The following is a 16,777-nucleotide window of genomic DNA, read 5'->3' on the forward strand; positions in this document are numbered from 1 at the left end:
TCTTCTGCTACATTTTCCCAGACTCTTTCCATTTCATCCTCAGTCCCTGTATTCAATGGAAATAATAATTAAGAGAGATATCTCACTGTTAATTTAATTTAATTAACAGTACACATTTTCCACCATCACACGAAGCTAAATTGTCCCTCCTTTGCATTAAATTCATTGGAGAATGGCTGCCAACATGGAACCTTTTAGGTTAATGCTTTTGAGCAAACCTAGAGTAAGGTCATATCACTTTTCATTTTTACCTTCCCAACACATTTAAGTAATGGAAATGGTATTCAATTAACTAACTGCTCAATGTGTAAGTAAATTGAGCAAAATCCCAGTCTCTTAAGTTCAAATCAGGCAATTTTAGACCTGTTCTCCCAAAGAAGTATATTTGTTATGTTTCTGGCTGTGTTATAGATGTTTTAATTGGGTATTCATATCCCCAAATTAATTATCCAACAGTTTGGTCTGAATAGGTGTTTCATTGACAGAAGGGAAGAGGGAGTAGGTAATTTTGAAATAGCAGCTAACGAACTGAAACAGCAAAGAATTTTGAGGAGGCAAGCACTGAAAGAATAGGCAGAAAATTGTACAAAGTATGAATGTGACCAGGCCAAGCATATACAGTAGCATGAGAGAAGGTAATCGAAAAGATTATTAAACTACAATGGATTTTTGGTCCTTTTAGCAAGAGTTATTCTAGAGTAGTAATACCTACCAGTATGTACTGTTGTTAGTAGTTACAAAATAGATTCAAGTTTTTAAAGAATATCTACGAGCACATGATTGTAAAAAGTCAGACTTGCTCTTAAAATTGTACAGTGTCCAATTACGTTAGCTTTTCATCCACTTCTAAGTTCTCATGAGCCTTAGTGCTGTTTTTTCAAAATTTCCTCCAACAACTACAGTCCTTTAGGAAATCTGTCGTCCTTATCTGGTCTGACCTACATGTGACTCTAGACCCACAGCAATGTGGTTGACTCTTAAATGCCCTCTGAAATGGCTTAGCAAGCCATCAGCTCTATCAAACTGCTACAAAGTCACAAAAAAGGAACGAAATTGGACAGACTACCCGGCATCGACCTAGGCACCAGAAACGACAATGGCAAACTCAGCTCTGTCAACCCTGCAAAGTCCTCCTTACTAACATCTGTGGGCTAGTGCCAAAATTGGGAGAGCTGTTTCACAGAGTAGTCAAGCAACAGCCTGACATAATCATCCCCACTGAATTATATTTTATAGATAATGTCCCAGATACCACCATCACCATCACCATCCCTGAGTATGTCCTGCCACACTAGCAGGATAGACCCAGCAGAGGTGGCAGCACAACGGTATACAGTTGGGAGGGAGTTGACCTGGGAGTCCTCCACATCAACTCTGGACCCCATGAAGTTTCATGGCATCAGTTCAAACATGGAGAAGGAAACCTCCTGCTGATTACCACGTAACGCTTTCACTCAGCTGATGAATCAGTGCTCCTCCATTTGAACACCATTTGGAGGAAGCACTGAGGGTGGCAAGGGCGCAGAATGTACTCTGGGCGGGGGACTTCAATGTCCATCACCAAGAGTGGCTTGGTAGCGCCACTACTGACCGAGCTGGCCGAGCCCTAAATGACATTGCTGCTAGACTGGGTCTGTGGCAGGTGGTGAGGGAACCAACAAGAGGGAAAAACATACTTGACCTCATCCTCACCAACCCGCCCATGACAGTTTGGGTGGGGGGGACCACCGCACAGTCGTTCTGGAAGGGAAGTCCTGCCTTCACATTGAGAATAACCTCCATCGTGTTGTGTGGCACTACCACCGTGCTAAATGGGATAGATTTCGAACAGATCTAGCAACTCAAGACTGGACATCCATGAGGCACTGTGAGCCATCAGCAGTAGCAGAAGTGTACTCAAACACAATCTGTAACCTCATATCCCCCACTCTACCATTGCCACCAAGCCAGGGGATCAACCCTGGTTCAATGAAGAGTGCAGGAGGGCATGCCAGGAGCAGCACCAGGCATACCTAAAAATGAGGTGTCAGCCTGTTGAAGCTATAACACAGGACTACTTGCGTGCTAAACAACATAAGCAGCATGTGATAGACAGAGCTAAGTGATCCCACAACCAGCGGAACAGATCTAAGCTCTGCAGTCCTGCCACATCCAGTTGTGAATGGTGGTGGACAATTAAACAACTTACTGGAGGTGGAGGCTCCACAAATATCCCCATCCTCATTGATAGGAGAGCCCAGCACATCAGTGCCAAAGATAAGGCTGAAGCATTCGTAACAATCTTCAGCCAGAAATGCCAAGTGCATGATCCATCTTGGCCTTCTCCGGAGGTCCCCAGCATCACAGATGCCAGTCTTCAGCCAATTCGATTTACTCCATGTGATGTCAAGAAACGACTGAAGGCACTGGATACTGCAAAGGCTATAGAGCCTGACAATATTCTGGCAATAGGATTGAAGACTTGTGCTCCAGAACTTGTCGCGCATCTAGCCAAGCTGTTCCTGTGCAGCTACAACACTGGCATCTACCCAGCTATGTGGAAACTTGTCCAGATATGTCCTGTACACAAAAAGCAGGACAAATCCAACCAAGCCAGTTACTGCCCCATCAGTCTACTGTCAGTCATCAGTAACATAATGGAAGGGGTTATCAACAGTGCTATCAAGTGGCACTTGCTTAGCAATAACCTGCTCACTGACACCCAGCTTAGGTTCCGCCAGGGCCATTAAGCTCTTGGCCTCATTACAGTCTTGGTTCAAGCATAGACAAAAGAACTGAATTCCTGAGGTGAGGTGAGAGTGACTGTCCTTGACATTAAGGCAACATTTGACCAAGTGTGGCATCAAGGACCCCAGCAAAACGAGAATCAATGGGAATCGGGGGAAAGCTCCCCGCTGCTTGGAGTCATATCTAGCACAAAGGAAGATGGTTGTGGTTGTTGGAGGTCAGTCATCTCAGCTCCAGGACATCACTGCAGAAGTTCCTTAGGGTAGTGTCTTTGGCCCAACCATCTTCAGCTGCTTCATCAATGACCTTCTTTCCAACATAAGGTCAGAAGTGGAGATGTTCACTAATGGTTGCACAATGTTCAGCACTATTTGCAACTCCTCAGATATTGAAGCAGTCCATGTCCTAATGCAACAAGACCTGGACAATATCCAGGCTTGGGCTGACAAGCGGCAAATAATATTTGCGTTATACAAATGCCAGGCAATGACCATCTCTAACAAGGGAGAATTCAACCATCGCCCCTTGATGTTCAATGGCATTGCCATCACTGAATCCTCCACTATCAAAATCCTGGGGGTTACCAGTGACCAGAAATTGAACTGAGCTAGCCATATAAATACTGTGGCTACAAGAGCATGTCAAAGGCTAGGAATCGTGCAATGAGTAACTCACCTCCTGAATCCCCAAAGCCTGTCTACCATGTACAAGGCACAAGTCAGGAGTGTGATGGAATGCTCCCCACTTGCCTGGATGTTCACTCACCACTACCCTGCACCCACATCTGCAGACACAGTTGCACATATATCGTTGTGTTAGATGATTAGTACATTGGGAAACTCCTATTCCTAAAACAAGTTGATGACACCACTAAACTATGTAAATACTTGATTGGCTATAATGTTGAATACTTTGTTGGAAGCATTGCCATCATAGCATGTCATGAGATTATAAGAAATGGGAGCAGGAGTAGGCCATACAGCCCATTGAACCTGCTGCACCGTTCAATAAGTTCATGGCTGATCAGATTTTAACCTCAACTTCATTTTCCTGCCTGCTGCCCATAACCTTTGACTCCTTTGTGGATCAAAAACCTATCTAACTCAGACTTGAATATATTCAATGACTCAGCCTCCACTGCTCACTGGGGGAGAGAATTCCAAACACTAAGGACCCTATGAGAGAAGAAATTCCTCCTCATCTCTGTCTTAAATGAGAGGCCCCTTATTTTTAAACTCTGTCCCCTAGTTTTAGCTTTCCCCATTCTCTCAGCATCTATAACGGCAAGCCTCCTCAGTATCTTATATGCATCAGTAACATCTTCTTTCTTCTAAACTCCAATGAGTATTGGCCCAACCTGCCTAACCATTCCTCAAGACAACCCCTTCATTCCAGGAATCAGCCTACTGAACCTTCTCTGAACGACTTCCAATGCAAGTATATGTCTCCTTAAGTAAGGAAACCAAAACTGTACACAATACTCTAAATGCAACCTCACTAATGCCCTGTACAGTTGTTGCAAGACTTCCCTACATTTATACAGCATCCTTCTTGCAATAAAGGCCAACATTCCATTTGCCTTTTTAGTTGCTTGCTGTACCTGAATGTTGACATTTTTTATCACATAGAAGAACATCCAGATCCCTCTGTACTGCAGCGGTCTGCAGTCTCTCTCCATTTAAATAATATTCTGCTTTTCTATTCTTCCCATCAAAGTAGACAACCCCACACTTTCCCACATAATACTCCACCTGCCAAATGTTTGCCCGCTCACTTCGCTTATCTCTTTGCAGACTCTTTGGGAGGAATCTTCCCCTCTCGAGTCTTAGTTACAGAAGTGGAAGTCTGAGTGATTTTTGCTAGGGAGCAGGATGGCTGACTGTGCATGATCTTGTGCTGGTCAGCTCACTACCTATGCATCTGTGTGGAGAATCTCGTGGCAGGGGTGGGCAGGAAGTCACTGTCCTTTCTGTTACCTCACAGGGTCGAAGACCTGGGTGCCATACTTAAAGGGCACCCGGACAGCCTGCACCATCTCTTTCACCTTTGCTGGGCCACTGTTCCACCCGTAGCTGCTAACCCTTCACCCCTTCCTCGGTCATCTTCCATGCAACTTGCACTGCCATCACCTGATCTCAAGCGTAGGCTGGCATTTACGGATCCTCCCTAAAGAGGATAATGCAGCGACAATTCACTGCTAATCATGGAGAAGTCTACCTCGCTAGGTGCAGTTGTAAAAGTGAATGTTCTAATTTCTCATTGATGGGTAACTCAATTTGGTGGGAGAAGTTAATTCTGGTGAGGTAGCCTTTTAATGAGCATGCATGACATGCTAATACATGCTAAAAGTCTTCTTGTTCATCGAGTAGCTCAACCCGCCTTTAACCGCCTGTAAGGTTCCGAGAACAGAATTCCTAAAGTTCATCCCACCATCAGGAAACTGATTTTTGGCCTCAAGATAAATTAAGACTCGCCAAGCTTCTGCTGCTGGCGGGACCAGAAGATTTTGCCCTTTGTAACCTCCTCACAACTTGCTTTCCTACCTATCTTTATATCACCAGCAAATTTGGCTGTGATACAATCGATCCCTTAATCCAAGTCATGAATATAGATTGTAAATAGTTGAGGCCCCAGCACTCCACTAGTTACCATTTGCCAACCCTAAAATGATCCATTTATCCTGACTCTATTTTCTGTTAGTTAGCCAATCCTCAATCCATGCCAATATATCATCCCCAACACCATAAGCTGTTACCTTGTCCAGAAAATAAAAACTCATCGTGTAGGGGTGTAACATGGGGGTAACATGCATGGAAAGAAGATTGGCTAGCTAACAGGAAACAGAGGGTAGGCATAAATCAGTCTTTATCTGGTTGACAGGATATAACAAGTGGTGTGTCATAGGGATAACTGCTGGGGCCTCAACGTTTTACAATTTATATAAATGACTTGGATGAAGGGACTGAAGGAATGGTAGCTAAATTTGCTGATGAATCAAAGATAGGTAGGAAAGTAAGCTGTGAAGAGGACATAAGGAGGCTACAAAGGGACATAGATACGTTAAGTGAGTGAGCAAAGATCTGGCAAATGGAGTATAATGTGGGCAAATGTAAAATTGTCCATTTTGACAGGTAGAATAAAAGAGAAGCAAATTATCTTAATGGTGAGAGATTGCGGAGCTCTGAAATTCAGGGGAATCTGGGTGTCCTAGTGCACGAATCACAAAAGGCTAGTATGCAGGTACGGCAAATAATGAGGAAAGCTATTAGGATGTTAATATTTGTTGCAAGGGGAATTGAATATAAAAGTAAAGAGATTATGCTTCAGTTATACAGGACACTGGTGAGACCACATCTGGCATACTGTATACAGGATTGGGCTCCTTGTTTAAGGAAAAATGTAAATGTGTTAGAAGCAGTTCAGAGAAGGATTAGACTAATACCAGGAATGGGCGGGTTGTCTTATGAGGAAAAGTTAGACAGGCTAGGCTTGTATCCACTGGAGTTTAGAAGAGGTGACTCGATTGAAACCTTTAAGACCCTGAAGGGTCTTGACAGGGCGGATGTAGAGAGAATGTTTCGGGTAGTGAGTCTTTGGAGCTCTCTTCCTCAAAAGGCAGTGGAAGCAGAGTCTTTGAATATTTTTAAGGCAGTGATAGATAGATCTTTGACAAGGGAGTGAAAGGTTATTCATGGGTACACGGGAGATTACAATCAGAACAGCCATGATCTTATTGAATGGTGGAGCAGGCTCAAGGGGTCAAGTGGCCTACTCCTGTTCCTAGTTCATATGTTCGTTTGTAACTTTTTATGTGGTCCCTTATGGAATGCCTTTTGGAAATCCAAAAACGCTACATCTACTGATAGCCCTTTATCTACACTGCTTGTTACATCCTCAACGAACTTTAATAAATTTGTCAAACACAATTTTCCTTTCACAAAACCACTTTGACTCTGATTGTATTATGATTTTCTAAATATCCTGCTACTTCCTCCTTAGTAATGAATTCTAGCATTTTCCAGATGGCAGATGTTAGGCCAGCTGACCTATAGTTTCCTATTTTCTGTCTTCCTCTTTTCTTAAAAAGTGGTGTTCCATTTGTGGTTCTCCAATTCGCTGAGACCTTTCCAGATTCTAGGGAATTTTAGGGAACATTTTCTGCATGAAGAAGCCTCCAGCATATTGTGATTGGTTATGCTCACCAAAATGCCAACATGTTTGCATTATTTGAGATTGTTCCTATTATAGACTATGGACAATCTACTACATCCAACATTACATATCCTGAGCAATTACTGCAGGCCCAGTTCCATGCACCTAGCTGGGTAGGGACCATTATGTTCCACAGCATTCTCTTCCATCTGTAATCATCTTATCAGGAATTTTGTAAGCTTTTCAAACTTTACTTTGTTTAGTACTCTGTGTTTTTCAGCAGTTTCAACGTAAGCCAAAAATAAAACAATATTGGAGGTGGTATGGCAATGTAATGAATAGTTGTTTTCTGTATTTATTAAAGAATATTATTCTAAGGTTTCTTTGGTCCCTGCTAACCATATGGCTAATGTTAGCATCATGAATCATGAATTAGTACAAACATATTTTATTGTGTAATAAATATGTGGAGTGAGGACATATAAATGAACATTCCATTGTTCTGCATTCCATTCCCTGACATTAAAGTGATATTATCAGACACCTGATTAATCTTTTGACATCTCCAAAATAAGGTTTTCCATGGGGAGAAATTTTTCCCCATCAGACGGGCTAGGCGGGAGCGGGCATGCAGTCAGTCGCCGCCCATGATCGGATGCATATTGCCATTTTACATGGGCGGGCCTTAATTGGCCCGCCCAGCATGACGCACACCCGGAAGCGCTCAGCACTTTCTGTGCGGGCGGAGGGAGGAGGGAGAGTCAGGACCTGTGCTCTTTCGCGCATACGTGCAAAAGAGCGCGGAAATGTCCCTGAGGCTGCCTCAGGGAGATTAATTTCATTCTCTAAAATTGGAAGAAAGAAAAATAAAATTACTCAGATATGTCCCCTCATGTGACATTGTCACATGAGCTGGGACATGTTTATGTATTTTATGTATTTTAAAATTTTTTATTTAATTTATAAACCCTTCATGAAACATCATCCTGCCCATGGGTGAGGTTTCATGCGAAATGCAAACGCTGCCTGGGCTCTTCGCCTGCCCGCCAATCTTACGGTTGGATGGGCAGCCTAGACAATCATCTTAATTAGATAATTAACGGCCTTAACAGGCCTTTGACAGTTCAGCGGGTTTGCAGCCGACTCCTGTGCGCATCCGCCGAACTGAAGATCGGAATGACATGCAGTGATGGGACACACGCCGCCACATGCTGAATGGAAGATTCTGGCCTATGTGTATGCACCTCCAAATTTTTGATGGGTTGTCCAATAATAACTTGAGCATTTGGGAAACTCTTGTAATTGAAGGCAAGCTGAAAATATAAATTTAAATATTCTGAGAGTTGTTGATTAATTTTATGTGTACACAAGATAATTTCTAACTATAAATATTGGCCATGAAGGATTCCAGTTACATATCATGTTTCTGCAATTCTTCTGATGTCATAATGTTCTGACTAGAATTTTAGCTTATCATTAATTAAGTAAAAGCAGCGGTGAAAGCTACAAAACGTATGGAAAGCAGATTATATGACTGAAAATTATAACTTGACATATACTAGTTGAGATTAATGTAATTGCTTGCTATTATTATCCAACTCGGAATAACTAACAAACACTTGTAATCTTCCAAAGCAGGAACCAGACAAGCTCATTGCAAGATAGTTGAGTAACTTTATGATGCTCTGGAAAGTTCCAAGTGGTAGTTGTGAAAATGTCACTTATGTCAGGGGTATAGTGCCCTCGTGCATGCGCAGGCTTTTGCGCTTGCGCTCCTCCCATCCCCACCTGGCAGTGCTGAGCGTTTCAGCGTGCCTTTAATGCTGGCTGACTGTTAATTGACCGGCATGAAAGGCGCTGGCTGGCCGCTAATTGACCAGCCAGCGTGAAATCATGGTCAGGGTCCGATCGCGGACAGTGGACCAGCTGCTCCCGGGCCCACCCGCCACCCCGAAAATCCTGCCCCATGAAACAAAGTGATAAATCCTTGTTCTTGTTGCAAAGCCTTACCCGAGCAAGCTTTTCCTGCTAATCACACATTGCTTTGATGGTGGTGTTAAGAGGAAAATGAAACAGTTCCATTGAACTGTTGTTATTCTTTCTGTCATTAAATGGACTAGTAAGTTACATCTTAAATAAAAAAACAAAATGCTTCCAATTAAAGTTGCCCATGAACTTCCTGAATTTGAAACACTGAAAAGTGCTCGACCGACACAGCCCCTGTGAAACTTTTTCACCAATCAGGACGCTCACAAAAACGTTTTCTAGCCAATTGCAGGGCGCATGTAACTTTCAGACCAGAGTATAAAATTGGCAGGGGAAAGTGTGCAAAAAATATAAGGACGCTATTTAGACATTGGTTTAAGTAGCTGCATCCTCCTCCCACCGCCTTCAAGACATATACAAATTGTTTTATACTTGGCACCATAGTCTATATGTTTTCTCTGGTAATTAAGGTTTCCATAATTGCTTTAAAAATGTAAATTGTATTCAGGTCCCTGATCAGTGACATTTGTACTCCTAATGCTCATTTTGGATGGTTATACGTTCTAATTGTTGTAGCTTTTCGACCCGTTTGGATATTGCTCAATTAACACATTACTGCTGTGCTGAAACCACCCCCCAAACCCCAACAACCCTCTCCCCACCCACCAACCTCACCAGCAGCAGTGCAGCAATGAGTGAAATTGACCTGACAGACCAGCTTCAAAAAATCTGAACTCTTTAAGTTCCAATTATTTTTAAGCCGGTGTGCCAGGTCCTAAGCTGTGGCTGCTCAACATGGATGACGAGAGCTCTGTTTAAAACACCGTGTCTGGGCCCCTGTAGCCCCTGAGCCCCAGTGCCTGTACCTGCCTCTCCGGGCCTTGGTCGGAGGTGCCAGAGAAGTGCTCTAGTGTGCTTCGACAGCACTACACCCCTGACCTATGTTACCCTAAAGGTGGTAAGTTTAGCTCTAGTTGTTGCCCATAATATCTGGGTAATATATGTCTTAATACCTCCCTGGTGGTCTTTGTGATGTTTTATGTAAAATTATGATATTTGGGTACTAAAACCTGCTACATATGCTCGCTTTAAAAATTCACAGATTGCCTGCTTGTGTCAATGCGGTTATCCTCGTTATGTGTTGTCGGAAGGACATTTGCGGTTGCTTTGTTTTATTTATTAGTTCGCAGTTACAATTGGATGCTCCTGTGGACCCATTGTTTTTTGAGGAGACTTTTGAGGTGAGAGTGTATAATGGAAGTGGTAAGGTGGAATATACTTCCATTCTGAACTAGTTGCCTTGGGCAGGCTTTTACCTTTGGGGGTGGGAAACAAGATTGTTTCTGGGGGAAACTGTCATTCATTGTGATTTTCATTGGGATGTCCCCTTAACTGGCATAGAGTCAGGCGCACCTTTTAGTTGAGGAAGGCGTGGACACTCAAAGCTGAAGAGTCAATTAAAGGCCTTCTAGCTTGAAGGAGCTGTAAGCTCCAATGGACTGTAAATAAGGGAGTGGGTCCTTCAAGATGGAAGTGCACTCCCTCCAACTTCTTTAAATTTAAACTAAAAAATGGATTGTGCAGCCTGGCCAGAGCTGAGTGGGATGGAGGCGAATAACCTCTCTACAGGGTGGCATTTGGCTGCTCTTGCACCCAAGCAGAGAAGGCTTCTGGGCCTGCCTAGCATGTTGACATTCTAGCCTGCTGCCTGGCATCTGAACTGGCCTTTGCTTCCTGCAGAAACCTTGTAGTCAAATGAAAAAGCCAGTTCACCTCCTTTTATTGGCCTTTAAATGCCTTTTAATGAGCTGCGCTGGCTACCTGCCGCATGCAGGCGGGCAGTCCTGCAGCCTCTCCATCCCGCCTTCACAAAAATGGCCCAGAGGAAGTTTGGAGCCGGGGGAACTGGCACACCAACTGGCGGGGCTATTTTTAACTTTGCGGTTGTGGCGGGCACGGGGCTGAAAACCCAGCCCCTTGTTTCAGGCGACAATGTCCTGGGCAAGATTTTCCTGTGGGCTTCAAGACCCAGCCATCAGGGATCAGAAGCCTGCACTGCGTGGGAAACAGGCACCCACCTGTGATCATAAGACCATAAGAAATAGGAGCAGAAGTACATCATTCAGCTCTGCAAGCCTGCTCTGCCATTTAATAAGATCATGACTGTTCTGATTGTGGCTTTAATTCCACTTTGCTGTCTGCACTCCATAACCCTTGACTTCCTTGATTTTCCTGAATTGAGCAATTAGTGGCCAGAGAGTGGGCTCACCATCCAATTAAGGATGGTAGGCGGGCTCTTGAAGCTGGGCAGTTAACCAGAGGCCCTCTATCCTGAAAGCAGCAATAGGATGCTGTGGCGGGAGGTGCCTTGCCTCCAACTTCTTCCAAATTTTCAAAGCTAAAATTTAAAAAAATCTTTTGCATTCAAGCAACCACTTGGAGGAGTGGGGGAGAGAGGGGAATCCTTCCACAGAGCAATGTGCAGCTGCTGCTATACCCAGGTAGGCAGGGAAGGCCTTTAGGCCTGCCTGGAATGCTGGTCCCCTGGTCTGCTGCTGGGAGACCACCTCCCGGTAGCTGTACTTTCCCCCGTGACCTGTGGGGATTTGGAACATAACTGGAAAATACCAGTTGGCCTCCAAAAAAAGACTTAGTAGGCCTTCAATTAGTCCAGTTGGCAACCCACTGTTTTGGGCTGGTAGCCCTGCTATTCCCTTGCCTCACCCTCATCCTGCCTACAGGAAAATGGCCCAGGGGCCGGATGGAGCCTTAACTGGCACAATGGCTGGTGACTAGTTTAAGAACCTGCCCACTTCTGTGCCTGCTTCCGGCAAGAGCTAAAAATCCTGCCCTGGAGCTGTGTTAGCCAGGAGTGAAACTCTTACCTGGGGAGTTGGAGCCATTTTGGATGTATTCTTAGCATATTCCTAATTAAAGAAATATGATTACAAAGGTCCAGAATTGCTGGACCAGGTTGAAATATTTTTGAGTAGCTGAATTTGTAACCTAATACTTGTATAGTGGGATATGAGAGTATGGTGGTTATGCTCTGGACTAGTAATCTAGAGAATGTAAATTCAATTTAACAAAATCACTGGCTTTTTTAGACAACCTGAAGCTCAGGTTTATAATGTTTGCGTGCTTTTCTGTGAATTGATCTATCTTGTTTGAACCTTCTATTTCTGCATGATTTTCTAAATTATTTTATTCTACGTAACTGGTATTGTTGTGCTTTAAATCAGAACCTCCGAGAGTTACCGTGTACCCCAAGAACCAGACGTTCATTGAAAGGAAAGAAGTGCGAATCAGCTGCTCTGTCACAGGCTACCCCCAACCACAGGTAGTCTGGACTCACAATGATATGTTCCTAATGGGAGCAAGCAGGTACAATCTGTTGCAATATTTCATTTTACAATAATTCAAGATTTTATTATGACTCACATCAGTTCTTTAAATAATCCATAAAGCAACGCTGGTAAATGTGCTGCTTGGTGTAGAGTTCAACCAAATGCAATCTCTGTTGAAGTGCCTATTGAGGTGTTAGAGGGAGAATGTTTAGCTGGGGTTTTTATTTCTTGTGATCCATGCTGAGAAATGAAGGTACAGTTGTCAGGGGATAATATGTTCAGGACTGGATGTCATATACCTCCTCACCAAATAGATTGTTGGGATCATGTCTAAACTGATACAACAGAGATGGTCATTTGATGAGTCAGCTAGGAGCTGAGCCAGTAAAAAGTGGGGAAACATTGGAGAAACAATGAGCAACGTGGTGGGTATAGGTTTCATTTGTTCTGGACAAGTGTATACCTGAAAGGGAACTTTGCTATAAGTGAGAGTAAAATGCTACGGATGCTGGAAATCTGAAATAAAAACAAAAAATGCTGGAAAAGCTCAGCAGGTCTGGCAGCACCTGTGGAGATAGAAACAGAGTTAACGTTTCGACTCCAGAAGAGTCATCTGGACTTGAGACGTTAATTCTGTTTCTCTCTCCACAGATGCTGCCAAACCTGCTGAGTTTTTCCAGCATTTTTTGTTTTGATTTGCTGTAAGTGAGCCTCAGTTATCAACTAGGATTGATGGAGCATGCATTCAGCCAAGATAAATCTATGGTTTGGCTTTTATTGGTACCCCAATAGAAATTCTCCAGTGGTCCACCAGGATCAGTTTCGTAACATGATCCTGTTTTCTCCCGCTTCACACATGTCACTTGTTAACAAAATGCTAAGTACTTATTCTGAAATGAATCCCAGATTTTAACTAATTAGCTTTTATATATTCACATATGCATGCCTTTTGATTCATTCATTTCAGCTGCTAAACAACTTTAGAGTGGGTAGTCTGTGTTGACATCTCTACCTAGGTTCCTTACCACACTGATACCACTGACAAGAAGCAGACATCCTCTGAGAAGATCTCCATATCTAATGTTACATCAGTGCATCTGCTCCACTATTTAGCAGCTCAGGAATGAAGACAGGCTCAACAGATGGATGTATTTGTAGGCAAATTATTTTCATTGAAAGTTTGGTTTGTGACACATTAGAAGGTAAATACATATCTTTCTTAATGTTCTGAACTGAAGTCACACTTTCATAAACAACTGTTACATCTTCCCATGGCTAAGTTAGATGCCTTAAATGGAAATAAGCCATAAAGACTACAGTTTCCCAAGTTCAATCCATGCAAATTCAACTTTAGCGTGTTACAACTGGTGGTTACTGGACGTGAGAGGAAGGAAATAATAATCCATCAACATTCATGCACCTGATTGAATCCAGCAACCACTGCTGGAAAATCCATATGGATGTTGGGAAGAAAACAGCATTAGGCTCAGCTCCAAAATTCAAAAGGCAGCCAACACTCAGTATCTAGGATTAACTGTGAAGAATAGACCCTTGGGAGAGCTTAAGAGGTCAACTGGCATCTGTGGAACTGTATTGCTGTAGCTGGAGACAAGGAGGACAAAAAATAGAAACAGAGACAGTTGTTAGTGAATGTATTCTGGCAAGGTGAGAGGAAACTGTAGTTTAATACTCCTGGAACCCTAATGTCTCCTACTAGGGACGACTGTTGTGCTAGTTCTGTGCTCTAGCAGCCTCTAGTGGTAGATGTCAGGGATTGAAATACTACTTAGTTTGTAAGATGGACGCACACTCTAATTTTCAACCTTAAAAGTAGTTTGCTTTCTGTTCTTGGCTGTTCAGTAGGCCAATACAGTGTGCAGAGTTATATTCAACCACACATTGAACTTTGTCGACTTTGATAATATATGAAAGAAGCAAGTTCAAAAATGAAATACTCCGAGCTTCATGTCTCATACAAGCACCTCCATGGCTGGAGCCTGCATATCAAACAAATTGCATGTGAAGCTAAAGAGGGAATTTTATGGAGCCCACAAGAGCAGGAAACATGGTGTGCGGGGTGACTTAATTATGCAGGATGGGGAATTTCGATTTCCTGAAGGCAGGTTGAGGTGCAGCGATAAATAAGTCAGCGGTGTGTTTTTGCTATGTCAAAAGTTACACCGGCCTGTGGTGGGTCGGTACTTGTAATACATTTGCATCCATGAATGCTCATTAACTTGAAACAGTTTTCAGTAAAGTCCTACCCTCAGGATAAGGTCAGTGGTGCACAAGAATCTGTGGCACCTGGTTCATAATTGTTTAAAGGTGGCGTGCACCTGTTGGCTTTATGCAGTTGTGTGTAAGGTTTTCCTTGTTTAATTCTATGGCACAAGGAAGGGGAGCAGGAGATTAGACTCTTGCATGGAAGCTTGGGACTGGCAAGGTTGAGTTGGTGTGGTGTGAGGTTGGGGGCATGGAGGAGTGGAAGAGGGGTCCAGGGGAGGTTGGGGTCGGGGATCGGTAAGGAAATGAAAGGCCTAAAGGGATTGTGCGTTCATCTCAGGGTACTTACAGGACTTTGAGTTCATATACAACATTTCAATTATCCCCGCTGGAGTGATCTCGGACAATGTCCTTTACAATACATAGAAGGGAGGGCCAACTGAGCCTGCAAGTTCAGCCAAGCCCCACAGTGTGGTGAGTACAACACTGGACATTAATATGAACATTCACTAAATAATGAACAAAAAACATAATATTGTTTCTTCCATAATGAAGGAAATGCTCCTAATTCCCCTGCAACCAGCAATGTTTGCTAATTATGAGGCATGCCAATACATTTAGATCTATGACTAAGCTGCTGTCAAGTAAATACGATGAATAAGTAAAACTAATGTAATGTGAATTATTTACAAGCGAAAGTTAATTCTGAAAAACACCCATGTCCCCTTTGTGTTCTCAAGTCTTCTGTTAATGACACTGTAGTTGAGCAAGAAAGTTGTGGCCGTGATGTAGAACCTCCCTGTTTGACCAGGAGTCTCTTTAATAGGCCGCCCAGGGATACAACACTGGCTGGGATTTTCCAGTCCTGCCCATGGTGAGAACCATTGCAGGTGGGAACGGAAAATTTGGAGACCCAGCCAAAAGTCCAATGACTTTCAGAGGGACTGGAAAATCCCGATCGTGAAAATCCCTTTGTCGTCTGATGGTGGGTTTCACCAATGACAAGCTTTCCCAGCTGCTAAATCAAATGTGTTTTGCATGCACACCACTGGCACTTAGAATTTTAATTATGATCTCGTGGGAAAAGGAAAAAAGGAGAAAGCAGGCATAGGGGGGATCTGAGGAAAAACTTTTTTACCCAGAGGGTGGTGACGGTCTGGAATGCACTGCCTGCGAGGGTGGTGGAGGCGGGTTGCCTCACATCCTTTAAAAAATACCTGGATGAGCGCTTGGCACATCATGACATTCAAGGCTATGGGCCAAGTGCGGGTAATGGGATTAGGTAGGTAGGTCAGGTGTTTCTCACATGTTGGTGCAGACTCAATGGGCCGAAGGACCTCTACTGCACTGTGATTCTGTCATTCTGTGGTGCACAGTTCCGGTCATGATGTAGGGAATGACATTCTGCTGAGAAAATCGAGGCCAACATTTCACAATGTGTTTCATGTGATTTAGCGAATAACATCATTTATAGGAGCAGACATTTTATTTTGCACATTCTGTCCAATTTGAAGCAATTGCCAGTCCAAATATTTGGTTCTGCTTTAGTTCTCTAGCAGTCGTTTTTTGTCGTTTTAGCTTGGCATAGTGTATTTTCTCCCAGGTTTTCATTCTTCCCCTCACCCCTACCTCCAAAAAATGAAAATTGTCTTATGTTGGCTTCTTGTCACGAGCTAAACTTCATTTGCACAGTAAGTCTCTTCGAAATCAGATATGTTGACATAATCCAGGTATGAGACTCTTGCTGCATTATCTGTCTTTTAGAAATTATAATTATGCAAATTTTATTTCTGTAAGTATTTGTGCTTATTTTCTTTGATGAATGGTGTTCTTTCATTAAATGTGCTGTATTTGTGCTGGAAGCATTTTTATGATTGCTAATTACTGCAATATTTTCTAGATTATGGTTAAATACTCTGCACATAACCAATCAGTTGAACTTTTTGGTTCTCTCTGATGCTGGATTAATGGATCTTACCCAGTGTAGTATGAAGAGAGCTAAACAAAATCAGAAAAAGAACCACCTAGGAGCTTGTTCAAAAGCAGTGTGGACAGACTGGCAGCAATTAGCCAGAGCCTTTTGGTTTGTGGTCAAGAAAGACAAGGAAAGGGGAGGAAGAAAATATACTTAAAAACAGGGGGCACCTGGTAATGGACCGCATATAGGGCATGAATTCAGCTGTGGGTCAAACAGGATGGTTCAGCCTGAGACAGTGGCTAAGGAGGGAGGAGGAGTTGATGACAAAAACATTAAACATTTATAGAATTATTGCAGTGGTAAAGAAAATGGTAAATATTGTAAATCAAGGAAATCTGATTAACCTTTATTTCCATTTGTTTGT

At 43.1% G+C, this 16,777-nt stretch overlaps 1 protein-coding gene across 4 annotated transcripts in view; it reads left to right on the forward strand.

Moving 5' to 3' along the window:
• hmcn1 (hemicentin 1) overlaps window positions 1-16,777 on the forward strand; it is a 725,933-nt gene that overhangs the window by 275,022 nt on the left and 434,134 nt on the right. For all 4 annotated transcript variants that reach the window (XR_005945469.1, XM_041207700.1, XM_041207701.1 and 1 more), the window contains exon 12: window positions 12,108-12,249. Coding sequence is in view for 3 of the 4 variants with exons in the window: in XM_041207700.1 (XP_041063634.1) it covers window positions 12,108-12,249 (142 nt within the window). In the remaining variant the exon portion in view is untranslated. The remainder of the gene's footprint in view (window positions 1-12,107; window positions 12,250-16,777) is intronic.

The sequence above is a fragment of the Carcharodon carcharias genome, chromosome 16, assembly GCF_017639515.1.
Source record: "Carcharodon carcharias isolate sCarCar2 chromosome 16, sCarCar2.pri, whole genome shotgun sequence".
Classification (NCBI taxonomy): domain Eukaryota; kingdom Metazoa; phylum Chordata; class Chondrichthyes; order Lamniformes; family Lamnidae; genus Carcharodon; species Carcharodon carcharias.